At 45.3% G+C, this 19,339-nt stretch overlaps 1 protein-coding gene across 9 annotated transcripts; it reads right to left on the bottom strand.

The window, feature by feature from the left end:
• Positions 1-698: 698 nt before the first annotated feature.
• LOC115141513 (CLK4-associating serine/arginine rich protein-like) lies at positions 699-17,975 on the bottom strand. 9 transcript variants are annotated; one of them, XM_029680435.2, is made up of 21 exons: positions 17,864-17,973; positions 12,393-12,532; positions 12,060-12,157; positions 11,789-11,890; positions 11,495-11,574; positions 11,306-11,390; positions 11,048-11,187; positions 10,677-10,773; positions 10,339-10,417; positions 10,164-10,237; positions 9,837-9,878; positions 9,029-9,214; positions 8,147-8,467; positions 7,598-7,789; positions 4,925-4,964; positions 3,187-3,247; positions 3,020-3,078; positions 2,820-2,866; positions 2,627-2,721; positions 2,202-2,226; positions 699-1,386 (listed from the first exon to the last, which is right to left on the bottom strand). In XM_029680435.2, exons 2-21 carry the CDS (start codon positions 12,489-12,491, stop codon positions 1,344-1,346), a joined length of 1,965 nt encoding a protein of 654 aa, XP_029536295.1. In that variant the 5' UTR covers positions 12,492-12,532; positions 17,864-17,973; the 3' UTR covers positions 699-1,343. The 9 variants fall into 9 exon arrangements, 7 of the variants coding, with proteins under 7 accessions (XP_029536295.1, XP_029536298.1, XP_029536297.1 ...); XM_029680438.2 differs by having other exon boundaries at positions 2,636-2,721; XM_029680437.2 differs by having other exon boundaries at positions 8,147-8,464.
• Between the last annotated feature and the right edge of the window lie 1,364 nt (positions 17,976-19,339).

Genomic DNA, 19,339 nt, shown 5'->3' with positions numbered 1-19,339 from the left:
GTGTTTGTTTTGCTGTCCGGCTGATTTCGAAACCGATGTAAACGGTCTGTTAGTTTCTCCTTTTGTTACTCACCAGACAGCACATCAAATACAGTGGCGAGTGGGGTTAAAAACCATAGGCCTGACCGTAAACTTTTACAAAGCCAAACTAAGCAGCCTAGGCGCTAGTTTATCTTGGTTGGGAAATGATTCAGACGGATTATGAGACAATATAGCTATAAAGTATGTTGTGAAACATTGTAAATGGTTAGATGTAACACATGCTGAATAATGTGCGTAAAAGGTAGGTTATTACACGAAATAAGGTGTTTGGCGCCACCCGGTGGCTAAACGTGGCCTGCTTAACGAGAACTGCGCCTTACAAGTAGGGTAGTAGACTATAAATGCTGACACCTTCCCTTCACACTCACCACTTAGTGAGTTGATCTTACCAGTACGCTAAAGCGCAATCATTTCGACAAAATGCATTATAATGTATAATTGTAAATGCATCTTAGCTACAATAACCAAACTACTTGTTAAATTGGTCCCTGACTTTTATATAACTCCAAACAACTTTAATCAAGTGTTGGACAAGACACTTTGCTGCTTGACTCAACAAAGCCTCACTAGTGAATTGTTGCAGTTATGACTTGGGGACATTTATAATGCATGTATGAGAGATGAGAACATTCAAGTAAAGACACAAAACCAATAGATTGACGACATATACTTTTGTGCATTTTATTTGGATTTCTCAGTTTGATAACTGATCATATATTTGGATTAAAACAATCTGTTACTCAGAAGAGTACAATCAAGTCTCAATTCACTGGGTGAGTGGTTGGGGGGGCATGCCATACAAAAAGATTAAAATCATTAGCGACCAATTATTTTTCGTATTCACATGGAGCTATACACCGCCTCGGGATTTCATCAATGTTCACTCACTTGTAATTGAAGAAAACTATGTACATAGATGAAGGTAAAAATTTAAATCCGATTTCTTTTACATCCTATTCAGTGATGCCAACATACTCTTCTCAGAGAGAGATTGAGGGGACAGGGGCACAGGGAAAGATAGAAAGAACACCCAGAGATAGAGAAAAAGCAAGACCATCATAAAAGGAGATAAATATGTATGCAGAATTACTGATACTAAAATGTGGCCAGATGCAATAACTACCAAATCTCAATCTCCGGCCTCCAATTCAGCTCTTCCATTTTCCTCTCCCCCATCCATCTCTATCTCACCCTCATTCAGGTCCCTCACTTCTCTCCTTTTCTCATTTCTCTTCACTGGAACAGTAGGCAGAAGAGGGGATGAGGAGGGTTGTGGGGGTTAGTGGGTCCAAGCGGTATGTTTAGTATCGGTAATATGGACTCCTCGACCGGGAACGGGACCTCCTGGAAACCCGAGAAAAGAGTGTGTTTGAGTCTCAGGTAACACAGTGCTACATTTGGACCCCCACAGTATATTCACTACCCCCACATATAATGCTATATGTCAAACTGGACATGACTAGCCAGTTATTACACAAGACATTACTTTCTTTAAAATATTGGGATACTTCCTGGTGTAAACAGTTGCTCTCCAGTATTTGCTGGTACTTGCTAGCTTGTATCATATTTGACTAAGCTACCATTGGTCTGTCGCATACACATGGATGGTCTAAGTGCAGAACTGCTGTAGCGTATTGAGACTGACAGTGTTAAGCCTCATCTGTTTCTGATGTACCGAGACTCCAGGTTCAGTGTGTCCCCCCCACTACCAAATACCACAGCCGGCCCCACAACTCCCCAGGGAGGACCAGGGACGAGAGAGCCTAACATCAGTACTGACAGCCCTCTGTGAGAGTATGCAGGCTTTTGATTCAAACTCTTTGTCCCAATGTGGGTGCGTGTGAGCGGGAGAGAATACATTTGAATACGAGTGTGTGAGGGGGGGGGGGGGGAAGGAACAAAGAGTGTGAGAGTGTGTGTGTCTGTCGTGTGTCACAAATAGAACACTGGACATCTTGAGCATTACAGAAATATGCTCAACATTGTGTTAATCACTCTAAACTGAATATGGATTTCAGTGATCATAACTTCCCCCATTACAGTGTCGAGAAAGAGTTGCGACAGATCACAGAGGGAGAGTACGATGCGCTACTGAGATAACGTGCGCGAGAGTCAACATCCTTCCTCAACAGTGGAGATTCTTGTGGTTGCTCACATACCTTCTGGATGAGCTGTGGTCACGACCTGAGGGACAGACAAGAGGACAGACACACCTGATGAAAGAATGACCAACACAACAGCGTGCCAGAAAGTTAACTGACAACACTCAGAACTAGTACTGAGCCAATGTCACACATTGACAAAAAAAAAAAAAGTGTATAATTTGCAAATTCTTACTTTTAACTCTGCATTGTTGGGAGAGGGCTCGTAAGTAAGCAATTCACGGTGAAGTCTACACCTTTTGTGTTCGGCACGTGTGACAAATACAATTTGTTTTGACAACTAATACTGAGCCACAACTAGTACTGAGCTACTGTTAGAGGCTTATGAGCTGCATCCCAATTGCACAGCCATTTCAAAAAGTGTGCAATTGAACACATCCCGTCAAAGATTTAACAACGATGACAGTTAAGGGGTGACTCACTGGACTCACCATATTTAGATGGGGAGGGCGAGTGGCTTTGTCGTCCGTACTGTCTCTCCCACTCGTCCCTCTCTTTCTCCCGACGCTCACGCTCCCTGGAACACACACACCACCGTTTAACCAGAGTCATACGGCACCACAATGCAGCATCACACACACACACACACACAATCACACAATCACACAGTCTTACTTCATGCGGATCTTGCGTGCCATGGCTCTGAGCTCTCCCTCGCGCTCCTGTAAAGTATACACAGCCATGAGGGCCAATGGCAGATGACAACATGTATCAAAGGACTGTCTTAGGGGGACACTGTCTGTTTCTAGAGGAAACATCACAATATGCTATTGTGGGGGCTGGCTAGCAGATCACAAACACGAATCCACACGCACCGCTCGCTTATTTTCCTGCTGAGTGACTTTCGCCTGGGCTGCTTTCTTATCCGCCTTGGCTGTGGGGGAAACAGAAGAGCAGAGGTAGGATTAATATTTATATACAAACACAGCATCAACTAGTTGTAACTGAGACTGACCAAGCAGAGTCCAGTCTGTCTACTCACACTGCCTGTTGAGGGCCTTCTGCATGCGTATCTTCAGCTTCTCCTGCGGGGTCATCCTGGGCTGTAAGAGACACGCAGGCATCAGCACACACACTCGCAGGGCAGGAGCGCAGGGTGTGTGTGGAACTACGGGGATGGGCACGTTTTGGACCACCACTGCCTCATAAAGCAGCTGGTAAGGCCACGGTTAGTCATATGGGGGTTATACGGCCGTAAATCACGTGAGCCTGTTCTCTGCTGGACTGGAAGAGCCGGCTACGTGAGGAGAGGAGAGGCAAACCCCGTGCCCGTTGCACACTGTAGCAGGACAGGATCACATTACATGGAACTGGACTCTTAAGTATATGTGTCTTATGCATTTGTACATATGTGTGAATGTTGTGAGGACAGCTAAGGTTAAGAGAGTCGAACAGGGAAAGAACATTCTGGCACAAGTAGCGCCAGCAGCCCTCCCCTCCCTGTACATTCCCTGCTGACACTCCCTGGCCAGGTAGGAATTCAGCTTGAGGATAAACAAGCGCACACATACACAACAGGCTAAAATGGCAACCTACTGAGTTTAATGACCCTTCCCTCTACCACCCTTCTGCTCCTACACAGCAACTACGTGACATCCCTTTACCCCGGTGAATCCCCTGTACTGGAGCGGTTACTAGCCATGTCTAGTGGCGTGTCTCTAAGGGGAAGGCAGCAGGTAACAGTGTGTGCTGTTAAGTCCTGGGTGGAGAGGCGCGGTGGTGTATTTCTCCTGCCTGCTCAGACAAGCCCAGCCCCCCCCCCCCTCACTGCTCTGCTGTCCACAACAGCTGCATACACCTGAGAGCTCCGACCTCACTACATAGCAGCCTAAAATGGCCTCCTCTCCCGAGTGCCCTTCACTTTAGCTGATCTGAAACGTAACAGAGAAGAATATAGAGTATGCCTGCCAGTGCACCGCCTTGACCGGTCTAGTTCTTTTACCGTCAGCGCAGATGGCAGAATGGAAAGGAGGAGAGGAAGCCTCTTAAGACTATTGGAACGCACCCAGACTACTCTCCCCCCTATTCTCTTATATGGCTTCCTTTACTACTCCTGCGCTTTTACTGGCCCAGTCCCTTAAGATCAATGGTGAGGGGAAAGAGGAGACAAGGAAAGGAGACAAGGAAGCCATTTAAGAGCTTCTGACAATGACATATCAGTGCTTTCCCCTCAGTCGGAGGGCACGAGCTTTAAAAAGGTGTTGTCTATATGTAGAGTGAAACGTCTCAGCATTGAGATTGAGGGACACACTCCACTCTCTGGTCTGACCCACACCACTCTGCATAGCTCAGCAGGTGCCGCAGAATATCCATAATATAGACAGATACATAAGTGACATAAAGGGTGCTGGGAACACCAGTCCAGTCAGGGATACGGAGAAAGAAGGGTCCGGGAAAAGTCTGTCACAACACTCTGCAATGTAGGTTGTGCCCTTTGGAGGCAGGCTAACCCTGTAACCACACTCTACACTGAGTAGAGAAGGGTTTATCTCTACACTACATTCAGGGGGGAGGTAAGGACACATTTAAAAATATGGGAGCTCCACAGCGAGGGGCAGTCAAAAGATAGAGAATGGAAATCATATGAAATGTGTGCACAGTGGCCTTTGGGGGGGGGGGGGGGGGGTCCCCGGCCTGATGGATAACCCAGCTCAGCCTGTCAGGGGTGAGGGAGGCGTAGACTTTTGCAACAAACCCAGCTAGATCAAATTCTTACTGACTTTGGCAGCTCCCGTCTCTTTACCACCCGGAGTATCAGGCCTGGAGGGAGAGAAAGAGAGAGGGGGAGAAAGAGGAAGAAAAGTAGGGCTGAAATGGTCACCATTTCCCATTTGAGAGCTCCTCCATGGGACAGACTAGGGCAAATATTAGCTACTTATTGCTGCTGTTTGTTTTAAACGGCATGTGAGGGGTAGGCTGGGTGTATATATATATATAGTGGGGCAAAGAAGTATTTAGTCAGCCACCAATTGCGCAAGTTCTCCCACTTAAAAAGATGAGGCCTGTAATTTTCATCATAGGTACACTTCAAATATGACAGACAAAATGAGAAGAAAAGAACTCCAGAAAATCACATTGTACGATTTTTAATGAATTTATTTGCAAATTATGGTGGAAAATAAGTATTTGGTCACCTACAAACAAGCAAGATTTCTGGCTCTCACAGACCTGTAACAACTTCCTTAAGAGGCTCCTCTGTCCTCCACTCGTTGCCTGTATTAATGGCACCTGTTTGAACTTGTTATCAGTATAAAAGACACCTGTCCACAACCTCAAACAGTCACACTCCAAACTCCACTATGGCCAAGGCCAAAGAGCTGTCAAAGGACACCAGAAACAAAATTGTAGACCTGCACCAGGCTGGGAAGACTGAATCTGCAATAGGTAAGCAGCTTGGTTTGAAGAAATCAACTGTGGAAGCAACTATTAGGAAATGGAAGACATACAAGACCACTGATAATCTCCCTCGATCTGGGGCTCCACGCAAGATCTCACCCCGTGGGGTCAAAATGATCACAAGAACGGTGAGTAAAAATCCCAGAACCACACGGGGGGACCTAGTGAATGACCTGCAGAGAGCTGGGACCAAAGTAACAAAGCCTACCATCAGTAACACACTATGGCGCCAGGGACTCAAATACTGCAGTGCCAGACATGTCCCCCTGCTTAAGCCAGTACATGTCCAGGCCCGTCTGAAGTTTGCTAGAGAGCATTTGGATGATCCAGAAGAAGATTGGGAAAATGTCATATGGTCAGATGAAACCAAAATATAACTTTTTGGTAAAAACTCAACTCATCGTATTTGGAAGACAAAGAATGCTGAGTTGCATCCAAAGAACACCATACCTACTGTGAAGCATGGGGGTGGAAACATCATGCTTTGGGGCTGTTTTTCTGCAAAGGGACCAGGACGACTGATCCGTGTAAAGGAAAGAATGAATGGGGCCATGTATCGTGAGATTTTGAGTGAAAACCTCCTTCCATCAGCAAGGGCATTGAAGATGAAACGTGGCTGGGTCTTTCAGCATGACAATGATCCCAAACACACCGCCCGGGCAACGAAGGAGTGGCTTCGTAAGAAGCATTTCAAAGTCCTGGAGTGGCCTAGCCAGTCTCCAGATCTCAACCCCATAGAAAATTTTTGGAGGGAGTTGAAAGTCCATGTTGCCCAGCAACAGCCCCAAAACATCACTGCTCTAGAGGAGATCTGCATGGAGGAATGGGACAAAATACCAGCAACAGTGTGTGAAAACTGTGTGAAGACTTAGAGAAAACGTTTGACCTCTGTCATTGCCAACAAAGGGTATATAACAAAGTATTGAGTTAAACTTTTGTTATTGACCAAATACTTATTTTCCACCATAATTTGCAAATAAATTCATAAAAAAATCCTACAATGTAATTTTCTGGAATTTTTCTTCTCATTTTGTCTGTCATAGTTGAAGTGTAACTATGATGAAAATTACAGGCCTCATCTTTTTAAGTGGGAGAACTTGCACAATTGGTGGCTGACTAAATACTTTTTTGCCCCACTGTACATGTGAGTATTAATGTGTGTGTGCTTTAGAGGTCTTCGCGGATCTACCTATACCTGATTACCAGACCCAGAATTCTAAATATCACGGGGTCTGGGTCAGATCTGATTGTCACAGGTCTCGGGTACCTGTCATTTTAACTGAGTTTGCACACGATGCGTACAGATCCAAACAGCGACTGCTGCAGTAGAGAGAGAAATGTAATCATTTATGCTGCTGCTCTTGCTTTTCACGAGAATGGCACATGTAGCTTGTTGGCCAATTATAAGTCAAAGCGGCAATAGGCTACAGTCAGATGCTCCATGTGTGGCAAAAGTTATAGATATCTAGTCAATGGAAGGTAAAGTTAGGCATTTCACTGTTAGGCTACACCTATTGGTTTACAAAGCATTTGACAAATAACATTTGATTTGTAATCATATTGAATGATGAATAACCTAGCTATGGCAGCTATCTACTATAACACGAGTCGGCTTGGTTGGTTGCATTCCCTCCCTCCGTCCTTCCTTTGGCTTGGTTGGTTGCGGTCTCATCTTTCACGCTCTCCTCCGTGTCACTCGCTCACACACTCGGAGTACACGCACGGCCCCCCTCTCTCCCCCTTGCTTATCAGCGCCAGTTAATAAAGTAGCTTAAAATGGACTTTTTGTCTGATTCCGGTCTGAAGTCGGTCTGGATCGGAACGGGTCTAGTTGTTCTTGTGTACTTTTAGAACAGGTCATTATATTTAAAAATTGTATTTATGCATATCGTGTCTGCGCGGGAAAGCCCCAGGTCTATTTCGGAACGGGTCCAACTTTTTTTGAACCCGTTTAAGATCTCTAGTGTGTTTATGCATGTAGGTGTCAGTGGACTCACTTTCTCAGCTTGTCACAGAGTGCAGTGGCAGAGGGCGGGCCTCCTCTGTGTGAGGGGGAAGGGGTGCAGCTGGGCTGGGGGGATTGGGAGGGGCTAGGACTACTGCTGCTGACCCCCCTCTGATGGCCTCCCAAAGTCCGCCCCCCACCCCCCCGCCTTGCACGGTCCCCCTGTCGAGAGTTCGAGCGGGACCTGAAATTCGAGCAGACAGATGTGATCAGCACAACGTCGAAGAGCTCACCGGTTCATGTAAGTGGTAGGATTTTTAAAAATACATTACGTTCAGGATTTACTTAGGTTAAAAAAGTCGTATGGAGGGGCCTCCCAAGAGGCGCAGCTGTCTAAAGCACTGCATCGAAGCGCTAGAGGAGTCACTACAAAACCCGGGTTCGATCCCAGGCTGTGTCGCAGCCGGCCGTGACCGGGAGACCCCCGTACGGGAGTTGCAGCGATGGGACAAAACTGTAACTACCAATTGGATATCACAAAATTGGGGAGAAAAAGGAGTCCAAAAAATATAAATAAATATTGTTGTCTAGGCTGCCTTACCGTGTGCGCCTGCGTGCCACGAAGCGACGTCCCACGTCCCTGTATCGCTCCCTGTCCCTCTCCCGGTCTCCATCTCGGTCATTGGAGCGGGACTGTGTCCGGTCGCATCTCCTCCGTGACCCCCCTCTTCCTCCTCCGTTGGCTCCTCTACCCCGGGACCGCGAGTCGGAGCGCCGCCTCGACCGGGAGCGGGAATGTCGTCTGTCCCTCCCTCCTCCACGGCGTCTGTCGCGGTGTGAGTGAGAGGAGGAACGAGAGGAGGAGCGATGAGTGGAAGAGTGGGTGGAAGAGGAGGAAGGGCTGGAGGAAGAGCGGCGTCTGCTGAACAGAGAGACAACACTGAGGTATTAGCAACGACCCACAGGCTGCTCTAATCCTAAATGTCCGCTTGAACTCATTTTTATTTCAGGTTTTTGATCTACATTGGACTGATAGTGCTGCAATTTTGTTGTAAAATCATGTAACCACACAGGTAGACCAGAGCTCAGGACTTAAGCATTGCTGCTACTTTGTGAACCATACTGAATATTGGCACATGGCGTACATGCCATATACGTTTTCCCTTACCTCCTGGTGCCTTTAAAAGTGGTACTAAGTTGTCTAGGGCAGCTTTTAATGTGAAGAAGTACACCATCTAATTGATTTACCATGAATAACAACATGCAGAATTTGCTGTTTGGGATGTACAAACTAACACGCATCTCTAAAAAGGTCACTACTAGGACTGTAAACTGTTCAGGTCAAACTTACTAACCTAAATCTGAGCTCCACTTCACCTACCAAATCTCTAAAGCCCAAATCTTTACAGCTGTAGTCAATGGACAGCAACATGACTGACAGGAGTAAACAACCAATGGAAAGCAGAAGGGGAAAGCTACCGACCGGGAGCCCCTGCTATGACCTGCGGGCTGGTGCAGCGAGTTGGCGGGGGTGTGGACAGGGGGTGGAGCTTGAATTGCAGCAACAGCCTCCTCGTCACTGCCTCCGAAGCTGGTGATAAAAGTGATCTTCTCTGGGCCCGGGGAACGGGAGCGGGACCGCGACTCCGAACTGGACTCTGACTGGGGCCTGAGGGAGAGAGGAAGGAAGTCAAAAAAAAAAAACACAAAAAAACCCCCAAAAAAACAACAACATAGGGCTGCTTATATGTCTTGTTTCACACATGTACAAGCGTGTAACCTGTACAAGTGTGTGGTGTGAACTTGAACCCACCCTCGGAGAGTGGGCTCAAGGCCAGGGATCAGCCATTATTGACAGCGACGCTGGACTAATTACGGGGTAAAGGAAAATTCCACTCAAAAACTGTTTTGGTATTTGTTTCACTAGTCAACTGTTGATATAGTCCCAAAATGGCTTGCATGCCAACAATCACGTTTTCACGCTTTCAAAATACAGAAAGTGTCACAGTATGATGCATTTTGGCATCATGTGCTAGGGCAGATGCTCCATACCTAGACAACTCAGGGATTCAAACTAGCTCTAACCACTAAGCTACCCATCGCGCTGCCAGGGAATGGAGAATCATCAGTGTTCTCTCCTGACCTCAAACTAGAAAGCAGTTCATCATTAGTTGATAGCACTGACCAAAAGGATGACAGTGCCATTACTTTCCTAGTCAAAACATACTATTAGATGTACTTTTAAGGTGAAAAACTTCAACAGAAAGTTAAATGGTTGGCCTCCAGCTCACCGTTTGTAGGGATCGTAGGTTGGGCTGTCTCTCCTGGCATAGCTGGAGATCATAAACAGGGAAAGGATTTAAAAGAGGTGTGACAGTGTGTTTCGTACCATGTGTGCGCTACACATTGGTCGCGGATGAGGTGAGTTACCCCATATCGTATAAAAATCAGTCAAAAAAATCAAAAATAATCAAAAATAAAATCAAAAAAATCGGTCAATTCCATACCAAGTAAATTCAGAAAGCAAACTAAATTCAAACGACAATAGCAATGAAAATAATTGGAATTTCTGTGTACTTCCTGAATTGACCCCAACCCTGGTATAAACTTCTGTTTACCTGGGTGGGCTGATTTGTCTGCCCTTCAGTCTCTTCTCTCTGAACTCCCTCCTCTGTCTGCGAGAGCGACGTCCCTGAGGGTCACACACACAGTCAGTCAGTCAGTGACATAATCAGGGAAAAGGCCTACCAACAATCATTGACATAACAGCAACACACACCAATTCTTTCTTACCGAGTACATGGCCTTCTCTGCCTCCAGAGCTTTGGCATGTTTAATGGCCTCCAGCTCATCCTTGTCTTTCCTCAGCATCCTGTCAAACAGTCAGCCAGTTAACACATTGTATAAAACAGCAGACTTTTTACTCTTTAACCTTTGTTAAAATACGCTATGAAAGGAACTGGTCATTTACTAGAAGCATAAAATGCACAAAAAAAACAAAAATGCAACATGAAGCAACGTAAGCGACATTTAAAAAACAAAGTATGACAGGCATTTGCGGCGATAATGTAACGTCGACAATTAAAATTGTAGCGAAACGCATAGCCTATAATGGGAGCAGGTAGACTGACCTGACAAAATCTCCCTCTGCCATTCCATATGGAGTGGCCATCTTGTTCAGATCCAACTCCTGCTCTGTGTTGAGCTCGTCAACGTCCACCTCCACGTCTGAAACACACACACAACAAAATGGTATAAGAGAATAATGCATACTCGCATTCCACATACATGACCATTTTCTGGGCTTGTTCAAAATTGCAGTCAACGTGATGCATTCTGGGTAAATTGTGACCGACTGATCTACAAATAATAATTGATTTTATTTTTGACGCAACGTCATTTCTAGATCAGTCAGTCGGCTGCAATGTCAAACAAGCCCAATGTCCACTCAACCCAACCACTCATACTTACAGTATGTGGGTGAGAAGATACGGGAACTCACCAATGTCTGGAATACCCTCGTCCTCCTCTGATTCGCTGTTGTCAGAGTCATCCTCCTCCCCTTTCTCTTCTTCCTCCCCAGGCTTTGTAACAGTACTGTCCTCGTACGTGTAGCCAATTGTGGCCTTCTCCTTGGCAAGCCTAAATGAAAAAAGGTAGGGGCTTATTATAATCAATACAAATAATCTAAATACGAGTATACTTCTATAAGCCATAAATAGAGAATGTGGAGATCGTGAAAAGATGGGATAGGACTAACTTTTTCTTCTCGTCCTCATTTGGCCTCTGCAGGCCACCATAGAGCTCGTCCATTTGGATCTGGTACAAACACTGCTCCTCAGAGACTGCAGAGGGACAGCGGGAGGTTAGAGAACACTGAGAAACACAATATACCCACTGGGAGGGAGGCACAAGAGACATAGCATTACCAACACCGGCGGATACTCACTGCTGGCAAAGTCGTTCTGCACTAGGCCTCTGTAACGCTCATAGTTGCACTTCCTCTCCTCCGACTCCTGTTCTGGTGTGCTGCAACCCAAACGCAACACTTCAATATGTTTGATGAAAAACGGTGGTGGTCCCACGTAACACATTTGACCTTTCAGATCACATTTCATTAAACAACCACAACAAATATACCTGTGTGTGTGTATGATTATAATCAATTTCAGTGAGGACATCTTTACTAGAGTGTCGTAATAAGGTAGGAAGTCTGAAGGAGAGACCTCAGTCACACACTTACGCTGTGTTGAGGAGCGGAGGGGTGTAGGTGAGTATGAAGTCCAGGTGTGCCCTCACGTCAAACCTGTCAATCATGTTGTTGGCGTCTCCCTGCCAGGGCATCCTGCAACAACAAGAGAACATAACATCCTGATTAGTGTTCTCAGGTGGTGCGAGTGTGTGATGTGCAGAAAGAGTATTTGTGTGACAGTATTATATCAAGAGTAAGACATGGTGGCATGTATGCACATGCATGTCGTGTGTGTTGTACTCATGCGCGTTTCTCTCCTCACATGTTGACGGGGCTTTCTGCGGCGAGCGCCACGGCCGAGTCCAGATGGATCTTATAGGCCCGGCCGTGAACCTGAAGGAACTGAGCCGGGTCCTTTTTCTGTAGAGGAGAGAAGGGTGAAAGGAAGGACAGGGGGAGGAGACCAGAGCATGTGAACCTTCATTCAGTAAAAAAAAAAAAAATCTGGTCCTGGAGAGCTACACGGTGTGAAGGCTTTAGTTCCAGCCCAGCACGAAACACCAGATTGTATGAAGTTGTGCAGATCTGGATGATTCGTGTAATGAGCTATGCACAAGAAAAGCAACAAAAAAAACAGTGCGCCTGGGCGACTTACGATCTTCTCGTAGTACTCTCGCCGGCGCTCGCCGCGGCGTTTGTAGTCCACCATCATGCCGCGCAGCTTGCGCTCATGTTTGCGGGCCTCCTGCCACATGACGGCTCCGCTGGGGGTGGGGGCGCGGCGGGGCACGGTGACTGTGAGAAGACAGGACCAATACCATATTACACAGAATAAAAATAGAAGACGCAGCAATAAAGACTTTACAGAGTTTATATAAGGAAATCAGTCAATTTAAATAAATAAATTAGGCCCTAATCTATGGATTTCACATGACTGGGAATACAGATACATCTGTTGGTCACAGATACCTTAAAAAAAAAAAAAGTAGGGGTGTGGATCAGAAAACCGATCAGCATCTGGTGTGACCACCATTTGTCTCATGCAGGGTGACGCATCTCCTTTGCAACGAGTTGATCAGGCTGTTGATCGTGGCCTCTGGAATGTTGTCCCACTCCTCTTCAATGGCTGTGCGAAGTTGCCGGATATTGGCGGGAAAAGGAACATGCAGTAGTGCTGTCGATCAAGAGCATTCCAAACATTCTCAATAATTGACATGTCTGGTGAGTATGCAGGCCATGGAAGAACAGACATGCTCAACTTCCAGGAAGTATGAACAGATTCTTGCGACATGAGGCCGTGCATGATCATACTGAAACATGAGGTGATGTCGGCAGATTAATAGCACGACAATGGGCCTCAGGATCTCGTCACGATATCTCTGTGCATTGAAACTTACATAGATAGGAACACAATTGCATTCCTGTCCCTAGCTTATGTCTGCCCATGACATAACCAGACCATGTGGGCACTCTGTTCCCAACGCTCACCCACGCTATACACGCAGTCTGCCGGGTACAGTTGAAACCACGAATCAGCTGTGAAGAACACACTTCTTCAGCATGCAAGTGGCCATCGAAGGTTAGCATTTTCCCACTGAAGTCGGTTATGACGCCAAACTGCAGTCAAGCCAAGATCCTAATGAGGACAACGAGCACGCAGATGAGCTTCCCTGAGATGGTTTCTGACAGTTTGTGCAGAAATTCTTTGGTTGTGCAAAACCCACAGTTTCATGCGCCCGTGCTTAGGTCTATCCAACGCTGGTCTGATCAATCGGATTCCACGCTTCAGGATTGCGTTGATCACGTGAAATTGGATATGTTCCGGCAAGCCTCGGATAATAAAATTGACGTATACGCTGACTCGGTGAGCGAGTTTATAAGTGTATAGGAGATGTACCCACTGACTATTAAAACCTTCCCTAACCAGAAACCGTGGATGGATGGCAGCATTCACGCTAAACTGAAAGCATGTACCACCGCATTTAATCATGGCAAGTCGACTGGAAATATGGCCGAATACAAACAGTGTAGTAATTCCCTCCGTAAGGCAAACAAGCAAAGTCAGTATAGAGACAACGTGGAGTCGCAACAGCTCAAACACAATATGCATGTGGCAGGGTCTACAGACAATCACGGATTACAAAAAGAAAACCAGCCCTGTCGCGGACATCGACATCTTACTTCCAGACAAATTAAACAACTTTGCGTGCTTTGAGGACAATACAGTGCCATCGACATGGCTTGATACCAAAGACTGTGGGCTCTCCTTCTCCGTGGCCGATGTGAGTAAAACATTTAAACGTGTTAACCCTCGCAAGGCTGCCGACCCAGTCCTCGGACGCGGCTAGGCTGGCTGCTGTGTTTATTGACATAATCAATCCCTATCCCCGCCTGCTGTTCCCACATGCTTCAAGATGGCCACCATTGTTCCTGTTCCCAAGAAAGCTAAGGTAACTGAACTAAATGACTATCGCCCCGTAGAACTCACTTCTGTCATCATGAAGTGCCGTTGAGAGACTAGTCAAGGATCATATCACCTCCACCCTACCTGTCACCCTAGACCCACTTCAATTTGCTTAATAGGTCCACAGACGATGAAGTAACCATCACACTGCCCTATCCCATCTGGACAAGAGGAATACCCATGTAAGAATGCTGTTAATTGACTACAGCTCAGCATTTAACACCATAGTACCCTGCAAACTCGTCATTAAGCTTGAGACCCTGTGCAACTGGTTCCTGGACTTTGACGGGCCGCACCCAGGTGGTGAAGGTAGGAAACATCTCCACTCCCCTGATCCTCAACACTGGGACCCCACAAGGGTGAGTTCTCAGCCCCCTTCTGTACTCCATGTTCACCCATGACTGCGTGGCCATGCACGCCTCCAACTCAATCAACAAGATTGCAGACAACACAACAGTAGTGGGCTTGATTACAAACAACGAAGAGACAGCCTACAGGGAGGAGGTGAGGGACCTCAGAGTTTGGTGTCAGGAAAATAACCTCAATTTAAGCAAAACAATAGAGATGATCGTTGACTTCAGGAAAAAGCTAAATGAGCACCCCCCTATCCACATTGATGGGACAGCAGTGGAGAAGGTGGAAAGTTAAGTTCCTCTGTGTACATATCACCAACAAACTGAAATGGTCCACGCACACAGACAGCAACAGCACCTCTTCAACCTCAGCAGGCTGAAAAAAGATTGCCTTGACACTAAAACCCACCACTAACTTTCACAGGTGCACAAGAGCATTCTGTCGGGCTGTCACCGCCTGGTACGGCAACTGCACCGCCCACAACCACAAAGGCTCTCCAGAGGGTGGTTCGGTCTAGAGGTCGACCGATTAATCGGAATGGCCGATTAATTAGGGCCGATTTCAAGTTTTTATAACAATCGGAAATCGGTATTTTTTGGCGCCGATACGCCAATTAAAAAATAATAATAATAATCATACCTTTATTTAACTAGGCAAGTGAGTTAAGAACACATTCTTATTTTCAATGACGGCCTAGGAACGGTGGGTTAACTGCCTTGTTCAGGGACAGAAAGACAGATTTTCACCTTGTCAGCTCGGGGGATCCAATCTAGCAACCTTACAGTTAACTAATCCAACGCAATAACGACCTGCCTCTCTCTCGTTGCACTCCACAAGGAGACTGCATGTTACGCGAATGCAGTAAGCCAAGGTAAGTTGCTAGCTAGCATTAAAATGATCATAATCACTAGTTAACTACAAATGGTTGATGATATTACTAGATATTATCTAGCGTGTCCTGCGTTGCATATAATCTTACTGAGCATACAAGCATCTAAGTATCTGACTGAGCGGTGGTAGGCAGAAGCAGGCGCAAGCATTCATTCAAACAGCACTTTCGCGTGTTTTGCCAGCAGCTCTTGGTTGTGCGTCAAGCATTGCACTGTTTATGACTTCAAGCCTATCAACTCCCGAGATGAGGCTGGTGTAACCGAAGTGAAATGGCTAGCTAGTTAGGGCGCGCGCTAATAGCGTTTCAAACGTCACTCGCTCTGAGCCTTCTAGTAGTTGTTCCCCCCTTGCTCTGCATGGGTAACGCTGCTTTGAGGGTGGCTGTTGTTGTTGTGTTGCTGGTTCTAGCCCTGGAAGGAGCGAGGAGAGGGACGGAAGCTATACTGTTACACTGGCAATACTAAAGTGCCTATAAGAACATCCAATAGTCAAAGGTTAATGAAATACAAATGGTATAGAAGGAAATAGTCCTATAATTCCTATAATAACTACAACCTAAAACTTCTTACCTGGGAATATTGAAAACTCATGTTAAAAGGAACCACCAGCTTTCATATGTTCTCATGTTCTGAGCAAGGAACTGAAGCGTTAGCTTTCTTACATGGCACATATTGCACTTTTACTTTCTTCTCCAACACTTTGTTTTGCATTATTTAAACCAACTTGAACATGTTTCATTATTTACTTGAGGCTAAATTGATTTTATTTATGTATTATATTAAGTTCAAATAAGTGTTTATTCAGTATTGTTGTAATTGCCATTATTACAAATAAATAAATAAATATATATATATATATATATATTTTAAATCGGCCGGTTAAATCGGCATCGGCTTTTTTGGTCCTCCAATAATCGGTATTGGCGTTGAAAAATCATAATCGGTCGACCTCTAGTTCAATCAGCTTAATTTCTCAGAGATCAAATTAGAACATAATGTGTCAGGAAAGCTAATTTTATCTGTTCCAAACTACAGAGACAATTTCAGAAAAATTTGAGATGGTGGTTGTCATGGTTTGCAGAAAAATTGGAATGACCAATGGTCCATACACACCAACACAGTCGTGAAGAAGGCACAACAACTCCTTTCCCCCCCTCAGGCTGGATAGATTTGGCATGGGCCCACAGGTCCTCACAAAGTTCTACAGCTGCACCATTGAGAGCATCTTCACTGCCTGCATGACTGCTTGGTACGGAAAGTGATTGGCATCTGACTGCAAGGTGCTACAGAGGGCAATATATACGGCCAAGTTCATCACTGGGACCAAGCTTCCTGCCACCCAGGACCTCTATACCAGGCGGTGTCAGAAGGCCCTAAAAATTGTCAAAGACTCCAGCTACCCTAGCCATAGACTGTTCCCTCTGCTACCACACAGCAAGCAGTACCGGAGCGCCATGTCTAGGTCCAAGAGGCTTCTAAACTGCTTCTACACCCAAGCCATAAGACTACTGAACATCTAATCAAATGGCTACCCAGACTATTTGGATTACCCGCCACCCTCCTTTACACTGCTGTTACTCTCTAGTATTAACTATGTATAAGTCATTTGATTAACTCTACCACACGTATACATTACCTCAATTACATCGACTAACCGGTACCCCTGTATATAGCCCCGCTATTGTTATTTTACTGCTGCTCTTAAATTAGTTAATTTAATTTCTTTTTTTCTTTTCTTTAAAAAAAAAACTGCATTGTTGGTTAAGGGCTTGTAAGTAAGCATTTCAGTAAGGTCTACTACACCTGTTGTATTCGGCGCATGTGACAAATAAAATGTGATCGTACACTTCCACATCGACTCGGTACGTATACCCGGTGTATAATAGCCAAGTTCTCGTTACTCATTGTGTATTTATCCCTCCTGTTATTATTTCTCTAAATTGTTGGTTTAGGGCCCTAAGTAAGCATTTTACTGTTATGCTACAACTATTCTACTATTTTACTGTTATGCTACAACATTTACCATTTTATTTGAGCCCTGACCCTGCAGCGCACCGTGGCGCAACCAAAACAACACGGTAAACACCGTTTTCGTCACTAAAGGTACAGATGTAGCACACTCGTTAGTTAACGTTACCTAGGTATACTAGTAAAGCAATATTTGGTTTGGAGACTTAAAACACCATGTCTGCAGAAAATAGGTTTTAGCTTCCTGAATTTGCCACAAATTGCTAGCTACTAAACGCAATGACTTCTGGCCCACTTAACGTGTTAGCAAGCTAGCCAGCCATTCAGCGAATGTTAGCTAGCAATGGGGGGGCCTCCATGTGTGGTTGGGATAATGCACACGAAAGATTGTGTATGAATACAATACATGCAGTCATTCATTTAGTTGATTTTAGGCACGTATTGGTATACCTGTTTTTGTAGTTCTCCAACACACACTTGAATTATTTCTCCAGATTGTTCGGCTGAGCGATAGCAGCCGAAGTCATCTCGTCACACCTCCTTTCAGACCGGAAGCTGACTCTGAGTTCTTCTATGGTATATTGACGATCACACAATTTAATGTGCATCCCGCCACCTACTGTTCGGGATGGAAACAGGATTCCCAAAAAACTGAACAAACTACTAAAAAATGACAAAAAAAATGCATAAATAAAACCACAACGTTTTTAAAAATATATTTTAAATAGATCTGATCCCTACGCATGCTCAAGGGGAACCTGGGAGGCCAGGTCTTCCGGAGCCAGTACAACTTGCAAGTCTTCAGATGTAAAATCCTTAAGTCCCAAGGATGGCCGCAGACATAATAATGCCCAGTTTCTTAGACTTGTTTGAGACTCGTGCCTTACAGTGTATAACTGTGGCAATGAATGCAACAAAATCCACATTTTTAACAAACAGGGTATCTTTTGTCTGGAAGCAAACATTTACTACAGGCTGTGGTGCGTCCACTACTAATATCTTCACCAGCATCATTTGTTTTCTTAATTGTTTTAATCGCCTCCACATAGGAGATTAGATCGACAGCTCTATCTTTTGCCACCTCAATCTCCTTTACCCTTATAGGGCACTCCAGGAACTCAAGATCGTGATCCCCACCACAATTGCAACACCGTTGCCCTTCTGCACACCGTTCTTCAGTATACTCTGTCCGTCTGTTGAAACATGGACATATCCTTTACAATTCTTACACTGGAGTGGTTTGGGGACGAAAGCTCTTACAGCATATCTAACATAACCAACCACATGCATTGGTATTTGCTCTTTATGAAAAAACAACAGGACAACAGGCTTTCTTCTTTTTCTCTATTCACGCCGGGCACCAACTACCCCAGGAATTCTCTTCAGGTATTCAACCGGAACATCCGTCGTCACTCCTGAGATGACTGCTTTGACGGGTGCTCTACTCCGAAGATCAAAACACAACACTTCTGTTCTTTTTGAAGCCCACTCCAATCTTCCTCTGTTCTTCAGAAATACAATTACTCAAAATAAGACCACTCTTGATCACTCTGACAGACTCCATTTTTCCAAGCGCATACTTCACCATTTTTGACACCTCAAACGGGTCTCCCACATATGCATGCTTACTCAAAAACGCATCCCAACAAGGAGCGATTCATTATCATTCGTACATGTATCATCCACTCCAATTTTAGACAATTTCGTTTTTGTTCCAGTTTTTGATACTATTGTTGTCCATTCAGAACATTCATCTTCACCACATTTACTCGACACGATGCTTGATTCAAACTCAGCCTCCACCTCTGCCATCTTCTCCGTTGTCGGAATCACCTTCTGCTAACCCCATCTCCTCACTCTGAGTTAGTGGGATGTTGTCAAAATGGTGTGTAGGTTATTCTTCTTCTTCTTTGGTATGGCATGACT

Source organism: Oncorhynchus nerka, linkage group LG14 (genome assembly GCF_034236695.1).
Source record: "Oncorhynchus nerka isolate Pitt River linkage group LG14, Oner_Uvic_2.0, whole genome shotgun sequence".
NCBI classification, from domain to species: Eukaryota; Metazoa; Chordata; class Actinopteri; order Salmoniformes; family Salmonidae; genus Oncorhynchus; species Oncorhynchus nerka.
The sequence above is the reverse complement of the archived record's forward strand: the minus strand, read 5'-3'. Positions and strand labels throughout refer to the sequence as shown.